The sequence below is a fragment of the Zonotrichia albicollis genome, chromosome 5 (genome assembly GCF_047830755.1).
Source record: "Zonotrichia albicollis isolate bZonAlb1 chromosome 5, bZonAlb1.hap1, whole genome shotgun sequence".
Lineage (NCBI taxonomy): Eukaryota > Metazoa > Chordata > Aves > Passeriformes > Passerellidae > Zonotrichia > Zonotrichia albicollis.
The window spans coordinates 2,073,125-2,094,320 of record NC_133823.1 but is presented as its reverse complement, the minus strand read 5'-3'; the positions used below and the strand labels follow the sequence as shown (position 1 = coordinate 2,094,320).

General features: G+C 45.0%; 1 protein-coding gene across 4 annotated transcripts in view; it reads left to right on the top strand.

The window, feature by feature from the left end:
• The first annotated feature begins 10,676 nt into the window (after window positions 1–10,676).
• The window catches only part of REEP1 (receptor accessory protein 1), a 67,355-nt gene continuing 56,835 nt past the window's right edge, over window positions 10,677–21,196 (top strand). The window contains exon 1 of one of the 4 annotated variants that reach the window (XM_074540514.1): window positions 10,677–10,915. In XM_074540514.1, the coding sequence (XP_074396615.1) occupies window positions 10,884–10,915 (32 nt within the window). In that variant the 5' untranslated portion in view covers window positions 10,677–10,883. The remainder of the gene's footprint in view (window positions 10,916–21,196) is intronic. The other 3 variants (XM_074540516.1, XR_012580332.1, XM_074540515.1) reach the window with 3 other exon arrangements.

Here is a 21,196-nt window from a genome sequence, read left to right as displayed (position 1 = left end):
AATATAAGAAACATATCCAAGTTACTCCAGGCTATCTCTGTTTTTTGACAAACTTGGACACATAAACAGTGAGGAGTAGCTTAAAACCTGTACAGGTTGGGGTAACTGGAGACAGATTTGTTTCAAAAGCAAGTAGGGAAATATTTGAGGTGATTTAAATAATTAACAAGGCTGAAAATGAGGTATTGGGAAAAAAAATTGAGGAGATGATTGGAGGACTGAATTTTAGCAGGCATGGTTGTGTGTCAGGTGTTGGGTTCCCTGCCTCACTCCATGGCATGATCAGCACTGTGCCTCTGGTTCCTGCAGAGGTTGGCTGTATCTCACTTTGTGTAACATGTAGGTCACAGTCTGCCAGCACAGAAAATATGCATTTAATGAACTTCATCCACCAGCAGGCATCTCATTGTCTAAGCCTGCTCTGCAGAGAGCGAAGAGAAGCATCTCCAGAAGGAGATTAATACTAAAATAGATGTCTAGAATAAGTGGGGCAAATTATCCCTCAGAGATGTGTGATCTTCCTCATTTGCTGTAGAGGTCTCTAATTATTGGTTTATGTTCTACCCTTCCTGCTGGAGTAAATGCTGAACAAGATACAAACATGGGGTTGGGTGGTGTCTGTGCCTCTCTGGTTTACACACTGTTGCCCAAATTAAGCAGGCACTGAAGTTCTGGGTTTTTTTCTGTCAGAAGCTGCTGCAATGAGTGCTGGTGTGGGGCACTAATGAGCTGATGAGGAGTGCAGTGTGTGCTCAGCTCTCACAGGGTTCCTGTGCTACAGGTGACCTTATGATCATTAGAAGAATAATGTCTGTAGAAGGGAATGACAGGAATTGGTTGTGGGTTTAAAGGGTCTTTTAAAGAGGGAGAAAAATGAAAGCTTTATTCTTCAAGTACATTATTTTATCAGACTGTTTTAAAGACATACAATGTTTTTACACAAAGAATGCAAAATCACGACCACAAGTTATAAAAGATACATGTAAAAGTTTACAGATGGCTCAGAATGTTTACATTTACTATTCCATTACAGTGTGTTAGACATGCTCCAGTGCAAAGGAAAGTACTGTAGGCTTTTTTGCTCCCCAAATGTATTTGTGTAAGGTCTTTCAAAGTCAGCAAAGCATAAGTAGTGAAAATGAAGCTTTAACTGGCCATGGAAATGTTTTATAGGCAGCCTGTTGGCATGGGAGAGCAGGATGTGCTGTGGTTGTTGGGGCTTCATGAGCAGGTTGTGCCAACCTGTGGCTCCAGGAATGCTGTGTTAAAATATCTGGGAATAGTGCTGCTGGTTCACTGTGTGAACCTGTGTTATTACTTAACCCCTTTACACTTACATGGTCATCTCTGGGATTAACAAACATTTACCCACCTTTGAAAGGTGCCTTGTGTTCTTCAGAGAAGTGCTGAATAAATACAGGCTGGTATTACCCTCAGCAGCAGGTAATCCTGTTAATCTAACATACACTCTCTGTCCATGGTGAATATGTTCCAGGCTAGTTGATCATTGCAGTTAGATTAACAAAGGACATTACAGGGTTTAACTCATAAGTAGTGGCTGCAGCTGCCCACCATGTGTGTTCACTATAACCCAAAGGCAAGGTTTGATATCCTCTTGCCTACAGCAAAGAGAAGGAATGCTCTTGACTTTTGCAGAACCAGTTTTCCACCCAAAAGAACAACACATTGAGCTGAGAGGTTGTAACACAACCTGTTGCTCTCATAGCTGCTGGCACCAGGGGAGACAGCCTCAGATCTCTGCCCACCACACCAGTTTTACAAAGCTGTTGTACAGGTAAAACTCATTTTTCACTGCACTGCAACAGGTGTGTTACAGGTCACAATTTCTGCTACAGGTCACAGATTAATGTTTAGACTACTTTATAAAATATTGTTGGAGATGAGGTCCTCCCCAGTGTCATGCAGGCTCAAAGTTGGCCCTGCTTTGAGCTGAAATTTGGACACAATGGCCTCAGTGAGTTACTTGTAACTCAGTTGTTGTACAAAGCCAGGGGTAGCTCAGCAGCATGGAGCTTGGCATGAGTTGAAAATCTGTCACAGACATTTTTTCATAGAAATCCTTTCTTTGGGATTTGTGCATCTTCTGGGAAGCTGAGGCCCCAGAAAGAGAATGTTAACAATTGTTATCAGCTGCTGTGGAATGCAATAGGATGCACCTGGGATTGGTTCATGTTCCATGTGTACAATTAAGGGCCAATCACAGGACCAAGCTCAGGGCAGATTCCCTGGACACAGAACTTTGTTATTCATTCTTTTCTATTCTATTCTTAGCTTAGCAGCCTTTGCAACTTCTCTCCTTATTCTTTTTAGTATAGTTATAATGTATTATATATCTTATATCAATAAATCCAGCCTTCTGATCAAGAAACAAGATTCTCATCCTTCTCTCACCATGGAGACCTCCTCAGGTCGCTGTAATAAAAATCATCCCCAGGGCTCCTGAGGACATTCCTGTGTCTGTGTCACTACTGCAACCCCTTCAGCAGCAGCACCTGAGTGGTGTCAGGGCAGCTGTGGGAGCACTGTGGGATGTGCTGGCACACTTCCCTCGGGATGGAGACACACCTTCACTGCTGTTGGTCACTGCCTCTGGTTTGGCCATTTAATTTCAGTGGCACCTGGGGAATCTCTGGGCTCTTAGAGAGCTGGAATGTATTTTCAACAGAGGATGGCTGGGCTGGTGTCTGAGGGAGAGGAGAGCGCAGAAATCACTGCATCTCCATGCATTGCAGTTATGAGCCTCTTACTGGAGTATGGAGGCAAGCATGTATTTGTAAATGCTTCATTTAGCACTTTGAGAGGTTGGGACTTGCAGTTTTCTGGCTGGAGACTGCTATGGAAAATGGGGGTTGAGGAGAAATGCTATTTTAAAATTATTATGAAGATGCTGATTTTTTTAAGCAGTTTTCTGTTATGTTTTTATCTCTTTGTTAGAGTACATTGTGATATTGAAGTGTAGACTGCTAGGAGTCTAAATTTCAATTTCAGGTGTAGCCTTTTCAAATTCTGTGCTAAGCAGATGTAGTGGATCACTATTTGTGGGGAAAAACTACTATTGCTTTCCTCAGACAGGCATGCATGGTTCAGAAATGTGTCAGAATCCTTTCAGTAGCCATAGGAAGTGTTGGGAGCTCTCTGTTTGCAATGCCCACAGCTCTCACTTTGACCTCTGTGAGCTGTAGCAGGTACCAAGCCAAGGAACCATTATCTGGTGGCATTAAAGTGAGATATTGTGAGGCTTTAGAGGGGAGTAAAGTTTATAGGGATGGGGGGCCTCTATAAATAGCCTGTAGAAGGTAACTTGAAAACTCTTATCACAATGGATGAAGTTTTTCTTTGTCTACTTTTGTTTTGTTTTGTTTTTTAAGCCTCTAATTGTTTGGTTTGGATCCTGGGATTTTTTCTGTTTCCATTCTGGAACATAGCCCTTTTTGTCCCAGGGATGACAATTAATTCTTCTTCCTACTGCCACATAATGAGAGAGAGAGAGAAGCAGGATGATGCTGCAAGTTTTTCATGTATCCTGACTGCAGAGAAAAAAATCAGTTATATAACTTGTCCATAAAAAGAGGCCTCTTGTCCCTATCATCCCTTTTACTTTTTCCAGAATGGAATAAAACTGAAAGTAGCTTGGTGTGGTGGAATTTCATGTTCATGAATATACAGTGTGTGAGAGTCTTACAGTGTAAGAGCATTTCTCTTTGCATTTATAACTGAGGACAAAACAGTTAAAAGGCAGTGAGTGATTTCCACACCTTGACAGGAGCAGAGCAGGGCACACATGGGGGATGCAGGTGTATTCTGGTGCATGGGAAGAAGAGAAAAACCTGGCAGAAGTCTGAGAAAGCCCCTGGAGAGAGGAGAGCACTCGCAGTGAGGTTGCTGCTCACCTGCCAGCGCCTTGAGCTGCTCCCATGGGAAGGAGCTTTGCCAGCTGTGCCAGGGCAGCTCGTTCCCATCTGCCTCCCTCAGGGCTCCACACACAATTGAAACCATACCCTGCTTTCTGCTGGGATTTAAACTGATCCAGAAGGTCAATAGCAGCCCTCTAGTAAAATTTACCATTAAGTAGTATTTATACAGTGGTTAAAACAGGTTTTTATGCTGCCAAATTCGCCTAGTAATTGCTTGGGGGGGTTCATCTATGTGCAGGATGCTGCTAAACAGAACAGTGCTTGGGATACCAAATTAATTGGTTAAAGGTAATTCAGCAAGGGGTGGTGAGAAGCCCACTTTGCTTTCCTCTCTTGCTGCCTTCAGCTCTTTTATTACACCAGTCTGTGAAGACACTCTCTAAAAACTGCAAAGACCCATCTGCAGCATTCTCCTGACATAATTATGGCAATGGACAGCCTCCTGCACATTCCTCCTGTTTCCTTGAAGGAAACCTCTCTTTGCTCATCAGAGGGGCCCCTTTTGTTATTTACAGCCCCTTGTTATCATTTGCATTCCTGTTTGCACGCACTGGCGCCCCAGTGAAGCCTCAAGGCCGTGCACTGACCGTATTTCTCTCAATACCTCTCTTGAGCAAACCTCATGTTCACACTGGCACTTCATTGCCTGCCTCCTTTAAGGTCAAGAACATGGTCAAGTCATCCTTCAGCACATTCATTATTGTTACCATCGTTAAACACTGCACAGTAATAAAATTCAGAATAATCCATCCTTCCAGAGCAGGAATGTAAGGACTGACCCACTGGATCCAACCAAAGCTCTGCACATCTCAGTATCTCCTTCCTGAGGTAGCTGATAACAAGGGCCCAGAGCAAATTTGAAGAGAAACCTTCTCTAGTTTTGACTCAGTGTTCATCATGCACAGAAGCTTGCCATGGCCATTAAATATCCTGTTTTAAAGCTAAGATAGGCTTGGTTTCACAGTGGTTTCAAGTTTTGACAGTATGCCTTTTTATTATCCAAAGTCACAATTTAAGTGGTTTTGGGGTTGATTTTTATTGTTGTTGTTGTTTGGGGTGGTTTTTTTGCTTATATGTGTGTGGGGAGAGAGGTTTATTGAACTGTTTCCATTCTTCTCATATTTCAGTTGTTCACTGTTCATAGCAGGGTGTTTAGGATGTAAACAGTAACAAATAGCAGCTAACAAGGAGCAAGGAATCTAACCTCAGTGTCAGAAGTACTGTAATAACAATGGTCATTTATGACTGTCTTTATTGACTTTTAAGCTTGAAAAAGTAATTCCCAATCTAAAATACTCTTTCATCAATTTATAAAATGTTGTAGATCAAGCATTTTCTTTGTTCCTTATGCATCCCTTTTATCTCAGGATATTCTATGATTCTAGGATTCTGATCAGTATAATGGAAAACATGCTGAGCTAGGATAATTTCTCGTGGAGCTGGAGGGTCTGCAGATACCTCAGAACCACTAATGGGTTAATATAAAACATATGGATTTATTCCAAGGCAGAGGAAGCATCTTACAACATGTGAGTTACATGTAGCACGACAAAGTTACAGAAAAGGAAAGTAAAGAACAGACTTCTCAGAAGACACTTTTGATGCACAACCTGAGGTATTCAGAGCTTAATATCAGAGATACTGAGTATCAGTGGCTGAGATCTGTGCTGCAGAGTTTTATATTTGTTTATATTTGGATAACTGGGGCTAAGCCCTCTTATTTTGTTTACCTAAAGCCAAATGATACACTCAGACACGCTGCTCTCCAAGTTTTCCCCAAGCTCTGGTAGTGAGTCACTGAAACCAAGAGTGTTTCTCAGAAATTGCAATTCCCAGTGCAAATGCCAGACCACACCCCCACTTTTGAGACAAAATAGGCATTTCTTAATCTCCCCTTGCTAATGGCCATAGCTCTGAAACAGTTAATTCAATAATAAAGATGGAAATAGCAGCCAGGAAATGCTGAATGTCTCCCCATGCTGTAACAATCTCCCCCATGGGTGGAATTAACCTTTTCCTGTCTACTCCATATTTGTTAGTAAAGCTGTCATTTCAGAAAGGGGCATTTCTCATTACTGTGTTCAGGAGCTGCATTCTTCTTGGATTTTTGTTCTAATTGTCCATGTTACCCCATTAGGTTTTCATTTATTTTGTTCTGCTTCCCATGTAGAAATCAGGAGATAAATGCAAGGAATCACCCATTCTATTCCAGTGGGTGGAACACCAAATATTTATGTTTATAATTATAACACCAAATATTCAGCCTTTCAAGAGGCTGAATATATTTATCTGTATGTGTGTGTGTGTGCATTCCTTGATGGGATGCAGACTATTTATTCCTGATCAAACTATCTTTCTTCTCCTGATACTTTTTAGGTGCTGTAATAACACTGCATGATATATATGTGCACTATGGGTATATGTAGTTTATATATTTTTTATATTCATTTTTGGTTTTGCCACATGAACTTCAGCACCCAACTCTCACAGATTTTCTGTCTGATATTTTTCTCTGTTCCTGGCTCCATTTCTTGGCTGGGTTGTCTGCACTTCAGCTGTTCTCAAATGCCTCTGGTGTAGGTTTGATTCATTGGAGGACACAAGAGTTGTGTGCACTTGCTGCTTGCTGACCTTTTCTGGGTTTGGTAACAGAGCCCTGTGCATGTATGTCAGTGACGCTTTTGTTCTAAAAAGCTTGGCAGTTGTTGTTCAGCTGTGAGGCAGAGATCCCCTTTCCCTGAGAGGAATGACTCTGATTATAGCAGAGCTCTTGGGGGGTCTGACTTTTCCATGGCTGTGAACTTCTTGGAAAAAGTAGTTGCTAGGAGAAGACTATGTAGTATTTACAGCAAGGGTGGTGGCTCTGCCTTCAGTAACAAAGCTGATTTGTTTTATAATTTGGGAAACAGAAATCAGACCATCTAATGGTGCAATCTGGGTAGGATTTTCCACTGCCAAACCTTCTACTGCTAAAGCAGTTCCAAAATGTTCCATGAGCATTGGATGGCATTCCTGCTGAGCTGGCTGTATAAATTAATTCATATCTGCTCCTACGCTTTAACTCTTCTGTTTTTTGGGAGTATTTTTGCTTGTTCGGTTTGGTTTCATTGTTTTATAGACTGGATGAGGTGGTTCAACAGCAAAGGGAAGACTTTCTTCAAGCAAAGCCTCTTTCCAGGATGCTTGGGATGTCACGTGCAGAGCTCATAGGCACAGAGCTCTTCACTTGATGGCATATGGCCTGCCTTTTGATGGCTTTGACTTTGGGGAAGAATTTTTTTCTTTTTAAAGTTTCCATGCCATGTCCCTCATATCTTCCCCTCCAAGTTGTGTCTTCCTCCGTGACTTTTCCCCTGCTTTTGCAACATCTGTCAGCTTAGTTTTGGCATGTTTTGGTTCTTTGCGCTACAGCTCATTTCCTCACAGACCATTTTTTGAAGACACTAACTCTCCCGATTTTCTAGGTTTTTTTGGTTTTTTTTTCAATTGCATTTCATTTGATTTTATCTCCTTTCCAATGCCTTTGTAAGCCTTTCTTTTCGGGTTCGCAAGAGTGTGACTTGTCCTGAGACACAGCCCGTGAGGAGTAGGTAGGGGGCATTGTCACCCTTCCGCTGGTGACTCAGTGGAGCTGAATGTCTTTCCCTCACCCTCTGTTTACCAAACAGCTGTTTCAGTAAAGCTCCCTGTATTTCCTTAGGTTTGCCATCCCCAGACTGCCTTGTTAACCATCTGTGTACATTTGAGGCTTAAGATCAGTCATCGGGCAATGATTGTGCCAGTTGTGTACAAAGCAGCAGCACAAGAAGGGTCCAAGTCCTGCTTACCCCTCTCAGAGATTGCTGCCAGCCAGAAAAACAAAAATCCTCTAACCTTTTTGAGGTTTGCTGCCCAGAAAAGAGCAGTGGCAACTGGCAGGAGTTGCAGGGAACATGGTGAACTGGAGGAGGCAAGAGTGAAAGAAATTGGTTACTCACACTTACATGAGTTAATTAGGAGTCAACAAATACTAACCACAAGCCTAAGAAGCAGGATTCGCCTTAGCCCTGTCAAGATAAGGGAAGCAGAATGCACCTTGGCAAGATAAGAGAAACAAAACCTATTGTCAGCAGAAAACGCTGAGCCAGCCAGTCAAGGACTGTGCATGCTTCAGAAAGAAAGGTGAAAAGGGCAGAGTGAGGAAGACTGCCAGCCTTCATCAGAATGAGCCCCGAGGAAGACTCACTTGGAGCCTTCCTACCAGAGTACACTGCACTTGTGTGTTACATATGCTAAGGCTTCCAAATTACTTCTGGGAAGTAATTTGTATAAGCACTCCTATCCCAAGGAATGTAATGAATATGCATTGAATTTAACCATAAATTGTGCTGTGTAAAAGGGCTGGATATACTTATTAGGAGGAGTGATCCCCCAAATACCCTCCTCACTGAGTTGGTCTCTGAAATTACTCTTAGCTCAACGTTGGAGGGAATCAAGGGGACACGAGGCTGAGTTATGATTTGAGCACTAAAATGTTTTGCTGCAGCTTTGGGTGTTGCCCTCTGTATTATCTGTCTTTATGATCCAATATCTTCTCTTGTTGGTCAGGGAAACATGCAGCAAGTACTGAGTGGCAAGTTTTATGTACTTTGGTGATAACACAAATATTCTTGCAGAGAGATCTGTGCCTTGTACTTGATAATATCCCATCATTAATTGTAACAATGTTGTGAATCGTCTGCCAACGTGCAGTCTAAAAGCTCGCACTAAATAATCCTGACACAGGAAAAATCCCGGATAACAGACCTCCAAGTACTTATTTGGCTACGATATACAAGCAAGACAGCCACAGGATGATTCACCGCTTTAAGAATTTGGGCTGGATGACCTAATGGCTTCTTTTGGAGAGAAGGCAGTTCTCACTGAGAGCAAGCACGCCTGCAGAGGACGGCTAATTTACAATTTACACTCGCTTACTGCAGCGCACCGCCCAGCCCTGCCTTTGCGGTGCCTGTCCGTGCTGGCTGCAGCGATGCTGCCACTCTGGACCCTCAGAGTCCCAGGGGAAGGAGTGTGTGGTGTCCCCACGCCCGCGGCTGTGGCTCGCAGCCCCTCTGTACCCCAGCATTGCGGGGGTGCCGGGTCCCGGGCGCAGCGCGGGCTGGAAGTTCCCCCTGCTGGAGGCACCGACCCACTGCGGCCAGCGCAGCGCTCGCCTCCCCCGAATTTAATTTCCAGAGGTGCTGAGTTCTAATAACTTTAATTACGTGTCTCTCTGTGCCTGCAGCTTTACCTGAAGGCTGTGAGTTGTTGGTGTGTCCGTCTGTCCCTTGACGTATTGGTTTTCTGAGGAGCAGATCCGGAGAGCCAACATGAGAAAAGGTGTGGTGGGATAGAATGTGTGGTGGGATAAGAAAATAAAGATAGTGCATAGGTAGTCGCACACCTGTGGAGTCGCAGCTGCACTAATCACCAAAGATTAGGAACTGGCCTGCCCTTAACAGGCCACAGCTGTGTCCAATAAGGATGAGTGCTATAAAAGAGTGGGTTAGCTGGCTGAGGTGAGATGGAGTTTTGTTGGTTATGCTGTGAGGAGCTTCACACGAGAAATCATCGAGAAGGTAAGGGAGCTTTGCAATAAAATTACAACAAAAAGGTGATCCTACTATGGAGAAATTTTCATCTAAGCAGAGGAAAGGTGAGCTGTAAGGTCAGGCTGGATGGGGCTCTGAGCAACCTGGTCTAGTGGGAGGTGTTCCTGCCCATGACAGGGAGTTGGAACAAGATGACTTTTAAGTTCTCTTTCAACCAAACCATTCTGGATACTGTGGACAGGGCTGTGAGGATGTCTGTGATGACCTGGGACTGGAGAAGCCCGTGATCAGCTCCTAGAGCTGCTGCCTCTGGTTTGAAATGTTCAATCTCTCCTTGCAAGAGTACTTCCCAGGTTACTCACAACACATGAGAGATTTTCAGCATCTTTCAGCTCTGGGGACACTTTGCTGCAGCTGCCCAGTCTTCAGAAAGAGCAATGTGGTGTGGAGGAGAGGATCCTGCAGTGCTCTCACGAACAGGGGTGGCCAGAGCCCTGCACCTAGTGCCGCAAACAGGCCAGCTGCTCCACAGAGCAACCTCCAAGTAAAGGAGGGCAGCTCTGGTGGCAAGCTTGAGATCTCAGGATTACAAGACAGAACCTCATCATTAATTGCCATGGGCACATGTGTTTCCAGTAGAAGGGGAAAACCAGAGCAGGAGAGATGATTTTTGGGCAATCCAACCCCATTTGCCATGTGCCGGTGAAAGAAAGGAATAGAACCCAAAGGACACTTAGAGACCAATCTGCAGGTCAAACCAACATATATTGTTTTGTGTGTGGGCAGCTGTTCCTCATGGAAATTGGACTTTGAGAGGTCTGTGAGATTAGCCGTGAGATCTGCTAATGAAAAGTGATGTTGAGGAGCGATTCCCTCTTGATGGGAATTTACCTGGATCCTGTGGTCAGTACCCTTTTGCCTGGACACTTTAGGGGGTGGGGGGAACCGGGAAAACCCCTCTCTTTCCATGGACCCCGAGCCTTAGGTTTGCCATTCCTTTGATGCGAACAGTCCCTTGGGTTTTATTGGTGTCCTGCTCGGCTGCAGTGCTCCAGAAGCACCCGCGTACCTGCGGCTGGGGCAGGGACCCCTTCCGCACGCCAGAGCTCCCTCTGGGGAATCCGGGCAGCTTGGGGGGCTCCTCCTGCTCCTCCTCCTCCGGCGGGGGGCGGCTGCGGGCCCTGCCCAGAGTGGGCGGCCGGGCCCGGCTGCGCGTTGGCTGCGGGCGGTGCCGCCAGTGAGGCTGCGCTGAGGCTGCGGGGCCGGATGGCCGAGCCGCCCGCCCCGCGCACTCGGGCGGCGGCCGGCAGCGGGCGAGGACGGCGGGCGAGCCCTCGGCGCCGGGAGAGCCGGCCCTGCGGCACACGGCAGCGCCATGGTCTCATGGATCATCTCCCGGCTCGTGGTGTGAGTAGCAGCGCCCGGCACCTGCGGCGTGTGTGTGCGCGGCGCCCGTCCCGCCGGCCCTGCCTGGCTGCTGGGCTAAATTTAGCGGGGTGTTGTCGGGGCCGGGGTGCTTGGCTGCCCGGAGGGTGAGGTAGGTGGGTCGGCTGGGATTTTCCAGCATGAGAAAATCACCGGGAGGGCTGGAGGGTAAAGCGGTGCCGCGCTGTGCAGCGCAAGGTGACAGCGGAGAAAGAGAGCGGGTGACATCGGCCGGAGGGGCAGTGGAGCATCCACGGGTGGGAAAATGGACACGGATCTGTCTCGGTGCTTTGTTACCGATCTTAGGGTGTCCGGAGGGGCAGTGGAGCATCCACGGGTGGGAAAATGGACACGGATCTGTCTCGGTGCTTTGTTACCGATCTTAGGGGTTCCGAGGGGCTAATGGAGCATCCACGAGTGGGAAAATGGACACGGATCTGTCTCAGTGCTTTGTTACCGGGCTGGGGGTTCCGAGGGGCTAATGGAGCATCCACGGGTGGGAAAATGGACACGGATTTGTCTCGGTGCTTTGTTACGGGCTCGGGGGTTCGCGAGGGGGCGTGGGAGAGGCGGCCGCGGGGTCTCCCAGCCGCCGCCGCCGCTTTCTTCTGTTTCGCGAAATAAATATCAAATATTTCTTTCCTCTTTGCAACTGGCCGCCCATCCCCTCAAAAGGCGATCTCGCTTTCCCTTTAACCTGTCAGTCCGGGAGAAGAAACGTGTGGCTCTTTGCGTTCCTCCTACAGCTTTTCCATGGCTGAAACTGCTCTAGGTGGGAATAGATGTAAAAATTTCCTGGAAATTCTTCCCAGGCAACAGGGAAAAAGGAGCAAGCCCGAGGTATATGTTTATCTGCCCCATCTGAGAAGAGGTTTAGGGAGAAAAAGGCGTTTTGGATGTAATTTGGAAAATTCCTGGAGGAGGGAGATTACAGTCTTAAGGTGGGGCAGCAGGATGGCTGATCTCCCTCTGGAAATGTGGCTGGGGAAGGCTGATATATGGCATCAGGTGAATAATTTGCCAGTTTTCTCCATCATACACATACAGGTGCCTCTCCTGACATCTGTTGTGCTCTTAAGTTATTTCCTAGTGTCTGCGAGGGCCTGTCACTTTCTTTGTCTGAAAGAAGCGTGCCATGATGTTGCACCATCAGCATGTTTCCAGAAAGGCATTTTCAAGGTCTCTTTTGCCATAAGATGAAATATCAAAAGGAAAACTCACCTTCATCTTAGTTATGTCTCTGCATCAGTAAGGCATTGAGTGTCAGATGTGAAGATTTTAGGGGGCTCTCGAGTTGAATTTAGCCCCTGGATGTCTGACATCTGGATTCAGCTGCAGCTAGCCATTATTTGGCTTGCACTTCATTCTGGGAAAGAGCGTTAAATATTTAAGAGATTTAATTTGAACAGTATAACCGTGCAGATATCTCTGCCAGCAATGTGAGCTGTAGCATGTATTGTCTAAGGCAGCTTTTCTTTCTTCTCTACTAGAGTAATTTCCACTTTGAAAAACCCACATCATCGTGTAACCCAGCTAATCCTCAAGAACAAAGAACATCTACACAGAGATGGTAGTTGAACTTGTCTGAGCACATGCACATCTACACAGATGATTTCATTTAAGACACATGGGCTGGGTGAAAGCCTGCTAGGGGCAGGACCTGGAGCAGTTGATCAGTCAGGTAATTAATTAGCTGAGCACACAGACCTGCCTATACTCTTCAGTGTTATCAGAATAACATGTCACAGCATGGACTCAGCTGTGCAGAGGGCAGTACCAGTTATTTGTTATGCTGCATTTTCAGTAGCAAATGATGAATATGCAGTGTAAATATTAATTATTTAATAGTCATAGTAATAAGTAAGAATTCTGCAAGGAAACCTAGGGCAAGCCAAGCTTGGTCATCACTTTTCTTTCCACTGCTGAGTGTACATCCATCCTTTAAGAATATTTTGTACCAAGAAGTGCTGGTTTGTTATGATCTCAGTGAGAAACTTGGACTCTTTAGACTATTGCTTAAAACACAATTTGCTGGAGGTAGCATTGCATAAAAAAAAAAGAGGAGAGTATAAATAATCTTACATTCCATCAGATCCCAGAAACCCTGAGGTGTCTGACAGGGAGGAGCCCTCCAGCCTGACACAGCACACCATGCAGATCTGTCTGTGCTAAGGTTCCCTTACACTTTGATCTTTTCAACTCTCAGAGCCTTTTCTTTTTATTTCTAAAGACATTCCCATTCCTCACTCCTCCTGGCAGATGAAAATGATGTTCACAGGAGAGCTTGTTGCTACACTTAGATGAAAACAAAGATGGACAGGTGGTTTAATGTCAGGTGATGAGCAAGTTTCTCCTGCATCCAGGAGGAATGTGCATCCCACCACAGGCCAGACAGCCAGGATCCCCCTGCAGCACAGCACAGACCATCCAGAATAACTGGGAGTTGGATCCCTGACTCCTTGGTGTACAGGAGGCCTTCACATTAGGATCAAGGCAAAGATTTAGTCTATTTAATCCAGTTTCCCCACCTCATTATGAATCACTGGTTGATCCATCAGGACAGATAGCTGTGCTTAAGTGGAATGGCCACCTGGTTGGGCTTTTTTTCCTTCTGCTTGTGCCTATGTTGTTCTTTCATTAAATCTTATTAACTGATAAGGATTATGAAGAAAGTGGTGTGGTTTAGTCACACTGTGAATGTTGATTTGTGCTCTTATGACTTCTGCTGATCTCCACAGGGGCTATGTCTGATATGACTCAGCTAACAGAAAGGGCTTTAGACAAAAGCCTTTGCTTTGTCTCTTTGGTGATTTGCTGCTTCCCCTGTCTCTGATTTGGTTGTTACTGGTTCTGTCCTGGCACTTTCTATTTCCAAAACATTGCTGAAGGAGAAGAACCTGTAGCACTTCTCACCTTTTTCAGCAGGAAGCCAGGCAGCTCCCTGCAAACCTCTCTTACCTCATTTCACCTTCAGTGTTTGGGCTTTGTGTCCAGAGTGCTGGCTGGTTCTGTTCTGCCTGCAGAGCTGTGTGCTGGGAACCCTCAGGAGAGAAATGACACCTTCAGAGCAGCATCTCTGCCATAGCTGTGTGTTAAAGTCAAGGATATTATGGTCAGGGTCTGCCCTAGGTACTGTACAAATGTGAAACAAAAAGATAATCGTGTCCCTGGATGTCTTTTTCCTCTAAGAGCTCAATTCTCATTCTCCTGTGGTGCTATTCCAGGTAGCTTTTTCACTCATCTCAGTGAGAACTAAATCAGGATATTTCTTTTCTCATGGCAGTGGATTACAGATGACTTTTCCACCAAGGGATGCCTGTGATCTCTGGAATTGGAATTGTTGCATCATGGAGTGACTTGTTCCTATGCCTCTCACAGTAACTGGAGTGGGATAACATCATTTTTTGTGGGTTAATTACAGCCTTTTTTATTCTTCATCTCTGGGTACATCTCAAAGGACATCCTGGAGCACCTGTAACTCAGTTTCCTCATCTGTGAAGTGCAATGAACTGTTGTGAATTTATCTTCCCTGAGGCAGACCAGAAGGGACCATTGGTCTGTCTTAGCACTACAAGTTATTGTTCTTAATTTCAAAGGAGATTCAATTTCCCTCAAAAGGCAGAGGCCTCTCTAGGGGAAGGACTTGGGATCTTTGTAATTGCAGACCAGTTCAGCTGCAGTGCACAGCACTGGCAATGCTGGACAGCCACCTTTGGCTGTTATCTAGAAGTTAAAAGTGCTGTATATAAATGCAGCCTGTTGTATTGGCATGGGAATCTTGTCCTTGCTCACAAACATGAGACTTGGTTTATGTGCTTGGGATCACACAGAACAGAAATAAAAGGTTTTGGCTCCCATTCTGAAAGTTAGACACATCACACTGCCTGTTGGAAGATTTTTCAATCTGGAACACGTGGCAGAGGAAGGAAATGTCAGTAGAAACCAAGCTGGGTTAGACAGGTTATCAGTAGATGATATGATGCTATGTGATGACTTAGGCATTGAATTCCTCCTGTGAGAAGCTTAGAAGTGCATTGCAAATTAATATAAAATGGTTAAATATGTTCTTCATGGTGAAAAATCACAGCCTTAATTATGCTTTTTTTTTGCCTGCATTTATTTTCTTTTAAATCAAAATATCATCAATGGCCTCTCTGCTGTCTTATGTTTTGATGTGAAAGAGAATGGCAGCTTTCGGTATGTTCACTGGGAATTCCCATCTCTGTGTGCTGGCTGTCCCTGGAAGGAGTTGGATTCTGAACAAAATCAAAGGGCAACCAAAGAATTCTTTAACCTGATGTTTGAAGATTTCCTTCCCTATCACAGTTTGTTAGCTTTCTCTTTCTTGGTTATTGTAATGCTGTTTTAGCAAGGCTGTGAGATTGACCACCCCATCCTCATCTGGTGTCAATTCATAGTGCTGCTGAGTCAGACATTGATTTCATCTTTGTATCTGTAAAGAATTTCCATTTTACAGAAACTGAGCAGATCCTTCCTCCTCCCACTTTTCATGTGTATAGGAAGCCTGAAGAAATTTATGAATGAAACAAAACCTGAAAAGTCATATCATGGATATTATCTGAAGGTAGAAAATGATAACTTGTGTCTTCTTTATGAGAGGCAGAGACAGGATCCACTCAAGCAGGCAGGGACTGCTCTCATAAAAGCGGAGCAAAGCTTCAAGCTGTTGGTTATTGACACATCAGCATTAGCATTTCAGCTGATGTTACCACTTGATATATGTCATGTATTGGTTATTGATACATCTGCATTTGCATTTTAGTTGACATGCATGATGTATGTGAAGGTCTGTAGTATTCACGTATTCTCTGAACAGAGAGATTCTTTACTCTCTCTGAGGATTTTCCTGAGAAGCTGTGGGAAAGCTCAGAGAAAACAATTCTTATCTCCACTGAGGTCCTTCACAGCCTGCTTTACTCGGTGCTGGCAGGTGACATGAGGGATTCGGGTGTTCATTGCTCTCTGCAGGCCTCACACCAGAGCTGTAAAATTATCTGAAAATACAGCAAAGGACCCAAAGTGCAGTGTGAGTTCCCAGCCAAGGCTGTGGGATGAGTTTGGGGACTCTTCTTTGCTCTGGAGCTGGGAAGTGGGAAGGGCAGACCCCCTGCCATACTTGGAGTTTACTGATAAACTTTACCTGCATAAAAGTGGTGTAATGCCTCCAAAGCAGAGGCTGCAGGCTTGCACTGCAGTGAGAAGAGCACACGGTCTCTGTGGCTGTTGATGTGCATCCCTGCTGCAGCCCGTGGCTCTGCTGAGGGGGCAGAACGTGCCGGTGACAGTGCCGGAGGAGCGGCCAGCGCAGGTGCGACATTGGCCGTGCCCTTGGTGTGAAATGTGACCGTGTGATCACGCTGCAGGGCACGGCAGGGGCTGCCTGCTCCTCTGCAGCCCTGCCCCAGATCCTCCTGCCCAGCACAGATGTGCTGGAATGCTCCTGGCCCCCGTGGGGATGGTGTTCTGCTGTGCACATCACAGATCTGGCTGCTTCTGGGAGGATGCTTTACCAGCCTGGCAGCTATGGGATACAGCCAAGGGACTTTGCCTTTGTACAGAATTTTGCCTTTTTGGGACCCTTTCCATTCATTGTATTAAAGCTCTTTGAAGCATTAATTTAATGTTGTGTCATTAAAGAGGTGTTTACTGCCATTGTACAGGTAAGACACACAGAGTCAAGTGATGTGTCCAGAATTCCACAGGGTAACAGGTAACATATTTCCTCCAGACCTCTTGCTCAATAAATTAATAAAAGGGAACTTGATAAAGGGAATTAGGAAATGTGTGTGGAGCTTTTGTATGGGTTTTTGATGGGTTGAGAGGGATAGAGCAAAACTACATACTTAAATAGATGCTACTGAGGCAGTCAAACAACCAAAGGCCAAAGTATTCTGAATCATGACCTGTTCCCTTTCAGATCCTCAGTGCTGTCCTTAGGGTAACAGTCAGCAGAAGGCAAGAGCCAGACTGCTTAATAGAGACTACTAAATCAGGCATTAGACTGCCTAAAATTGGTTTGCTAATCACAGGAGGGAGATTTAGATCCAAGGTACTTGAGCTGTGGTCAGCCAGTGTTTCAGCTCTAAACCAGAAACCTTCGTACAGGCAGTTATGTCCTAACTGATTTAGATAGAAGATGCCACTTTTTACTCTCTTTTTATTTACAAGTTTTGTAATCTATTGAATTACAGTTTTGTAAAGTATCAACATTTCAACATTTTGCCAGTTTCATGTGACTTTTTATTTATCATCTGTCCTTAAGGAACAGTGGGATATAAAATAAGCTGTGTGTTTCTTTCAATGTTTGAATGGACAAATGTTTAGGAAAGGTTGAGAAACCCTTTCATGTGCTCTTAGTGCAGTTAACAGAGTGAGACTGGAGCTTCCATCAGGGGTTCTGTGTTGCATGGAGAGCTGTTGGGTCAAGGGGAAATGCTTGGTACAAATTCAATGAAGGAAGGCAACATACATTCCCACCTCCAATTTCCTGAGCAGTTGGTTTTGAATCCTGAGCACTGCATTTGTGTTTCTGCTTCCATGTCTCAGCAGGCAGAGCTGATACCTTGGGAACTTTCAGGCTGATCAGGCTAACTGAGATCTGCAGTAGTATTAGCCAGTTTGGATTACTGCAGAATCTTTGTATGACAAAATTTCTTCATTAGGCAGCAAGGATGTGAGTCTAGATTCCCTTTGTTGGCTTGTCCACTTGGGGCCACTCAGGTTTCAGGTAGGTCTTGTGAGGTCTAATGAAAGGATCCATCCGTGTGATCAGGCTCAGATGGCAAAATCTCCCTTAGATCACCTCTGTGGTTGAAGTTAATCACATGCTGCTTTTTGCAGGGAAGGTCTCACATACTTTGGTTATCACTGGTATGCTACTTAGATTGCAAACTCTTGTGGGCAGCAAGTTCATTTAGTGTTTTTTATTTTACAGCACCTAGACAGTGAGGGTTGGTCTCTAGCTGGTTCTTCTAAGTTCTGTAGTGATAGAAAAATAAATAAGGTGTGAATACATGCAATTCTGCATTCTAGGTAAGTCATTCTTGAGACTGGTCCTGTGCTCCTCAGTAATTTCTCTGTGACACTTGCTGGTAAGGTGTTCATGCTCTGATTTGGCATTTTACATGCATGGAGTAAGACAGAATTTAAACTGATAAAATACAGGCAAAGCAGATGGTGAGCAGAGTGGTGAGAAAGAGCTAGAAGAAGTGACAAAATGAAGATTGTATTTTATCTTTCCATGACTTGTGTGCTTTTGAAGAGGATGACTGAGGTAACAGGACACGCCTGGTCATTCCACAGGTGGGACTTGGGAAGGCACTCCAGGCCTGGAGCTCCATGCCAGAGCTAAAAACATGGGTGGAACTTTCCCAGGATTTGTACACAGAACCACTCCATCTTCTGCTGTGAGCCTCAGAACAGGCATAACTCCTTAGCAGAGAGCCCTGCTGCTTGTTTCTTGCAGACAAGAGAGAGGAGAAGGGGAGGGCAGGGGATTTGAACTGCTCTGGGTGCTAAGGCAGTGATCTGCAGGCGGTAAAAATGGTCCCAGAGCCAGAAGCAGGGCAGGGATGGCATCAAAGGAGAGAAGCTGCTTGTACAGTAAGTAGAGACGAAGAGCAAGGATTGTGTTTCAGAAGGGACACACATTTATATGGAGGCAGAGGATTGGGTGTCCAGCTGGAGATTTACTCTTGGCAGTGACAGGGGACAACTGGTGCCGTGCTTAGGAAAGGCTTGTTTGTTTCTGCACATGCTGCTTGCTGCCTCCCTGACTGCTCATGCCCCAATTGCTGACAAACAAACATCCAGTTTTAAAGAAGGGATCCATCAATTAGTCAGTAAAGCTGCAGCCTCTCTTTCCCCTTTCTCTCTCATGGAGTAATAGTAATATTTTGCTTTCCAAAAATGGCAAATTTTACAGGAGAACAAAACCACAAAACCAATATTGAAGAACCTATTTGTGAGGAGCTACAAAGAATGCCCCTCATGTCTGGAATGTTGTGCCTTTTGGACAGATCCCAGGGATGCCAGGACCATGTGTGTACCTGCCTGTGAATTTACCAGGCAGCCCAGTGCTGTCAGCATTAATGAGCAGTTGCAGCTCCTGCAGGAGAAACACTTCTGTCCTGTTGAGTTCATGCTGCTGCTTCCTTTCATTCGGCTCATTTATTCTATCTCTTGTTTCCAGCCTATAAATAAATGTTTGCACTGGAAAGCCAAAAACTGACAGACATTTCTTGCCTCATGTTTTGAGGGAGGCTTATAACCAATAACCAAGGAAAGGGCTTGTGCTGCAGATTTTATATGAGAATACCCAGAACCTGGATTCAGTGCAGTGGGAAGAGGGAAAATTATTCTTTCCTGATTTGGTAACTGTAAAATAGTCCTAGTGATAATCTCTGTCTGTGAAAACTACCAGTTCTGTTTTGCCCGTGGCAGAGCCTGATGTGGGCATGAGGTACCCCCAGTGGAACAGAATTGGAGGGGCTAGGTAAATATGAATTCTGAGCTGAAATTTCCAAGCCAATGGTCAGAAGTCATGGGATGCTCTGAGATGTTTTACATAGAAAAGCTTCTTCTGTGGCAGAGCTCTCCTGGCTGTCAGTCCCTGAGGAGCACTCGTGGAGAAGTGAAAGCAGGAATCTTGTGTGGCATTGCAGGAAGAACAGCCTTGAAGGGAGGACAGGTGGGAAACACCTGGTGATGGTAAAGAGCAGAGCAATCACAGGAAAATTACCTTCTCCATTCACCACAATATTTCATGGTCACCTTTGTCTTGGTGTATTCAGCACAATGCTCTGACCCTTGCTGTGAGCATGTGAGGAGAGCTGCTCACAGCAAGTCTGCCCTCGTGATGAGGTGTTGTTCTGGCTTGGGCAGTTCCCACAGCACTGCTCTGGCTCATGCTCTGCCTTAGGCCCTGTTGTGGATGAGCAGTTTGAAGCTCTTGAGCCTCATTGTGCTCATGGAAGGGTTCTGCTTGTCCCGCTGCCTCTTCTGCTTGGGAGGACGAGGTCTGTGCATGTCTAAACTTAGACCTAAAAGCCACTCAGATTATGTGACCCACAAGAAACTATCCCTGGTGTCAGGTCAGGTTCAATAACACCATCTGGCTCCTAAATCTACCTGCAGAATTCATGGTGACATGTGAAAGAGAGAGGTGGATGCTGGAGCTGCCCTGAGGCTAAAAGGCTTTGAGTTCAGTCACATATTTGATGGAAAAAGATTGAGAGGTTTGACTTGAGAATGACTGCAAGACAGGTGGTTATATGCAAAGGAATTGCTGGTTGGTGTTTAGATCCTGTTGCAGACATCTTTTATGAAAAATCCTTTCCTTAGGATTTTTCCTCCTGAGAAGCTGAGAGGCCTCAGGAACAAAATGTAAACGATGGTTATCTGCTGCTGTGGAATGCAACAGGTGCATCTGGGATTGGTCTCATGTGGTTGTTTCTAATTAATGGCCAATCACAGTCAACTGGCTCAGACTCTCTGAGACAGAAGCTTTTGTTATTATTCCTTTCTATTCTATTCTTAGCCAGCCTTCTGATGAAACCTTTTCTTCTATTCTTTTAGTATAGTTTTAATGTAATATATATCATAAAATAATAAATCAAGCCTTCTGAAACATGGAGTCAGATCCTCATCTCTTCCCTCATCCAAGAGCCCCTGTGAACACCATCACAAGATCCCACTGAGCATGTCCCTCTGCAAAAGAATCCCACAATCCCAGCTGGTATTTTTGCTGGAAACCACAGCAGAGGTGCCAGGGGCACGATGGACACAAGCACTGAATGAGAGTTTCCCCCTTCCAAGCAGTTCATCTGGGACTGAGTTAAAGCTCATTGTCAGGGCAGCCTGGAGGCTGTTTGCCTTTTCCCTGCTTTAATTGTACCTGTTTCTTCTTTTGTAGCTGAGCAAAGGACTCTGCTTTCCAGGTTTATTGTTTTCATTCTGCTTTATAAGGATTTTGGTCAAAACAGAAAGATGTTGCTGTTTAGAAAGAACATTAATAATTAAATTGAGATACTCTGGGGAATATACCCCAGAAGGCTGGATCTGTTGAATTTAAGTAGATCATAATAGTTTCCATGGCAACACACTCTGCTGTCCTATATACAGAAAGGGTTTTTCTCATAGGATCAAATGCAGAGAGGAAGCTGCTGTTTTAAAATACACCTTAAGAACACAAACACTGAATTAAGAGCAAATTGTTTCCTCCATAAATGTTGTAGGAATTTC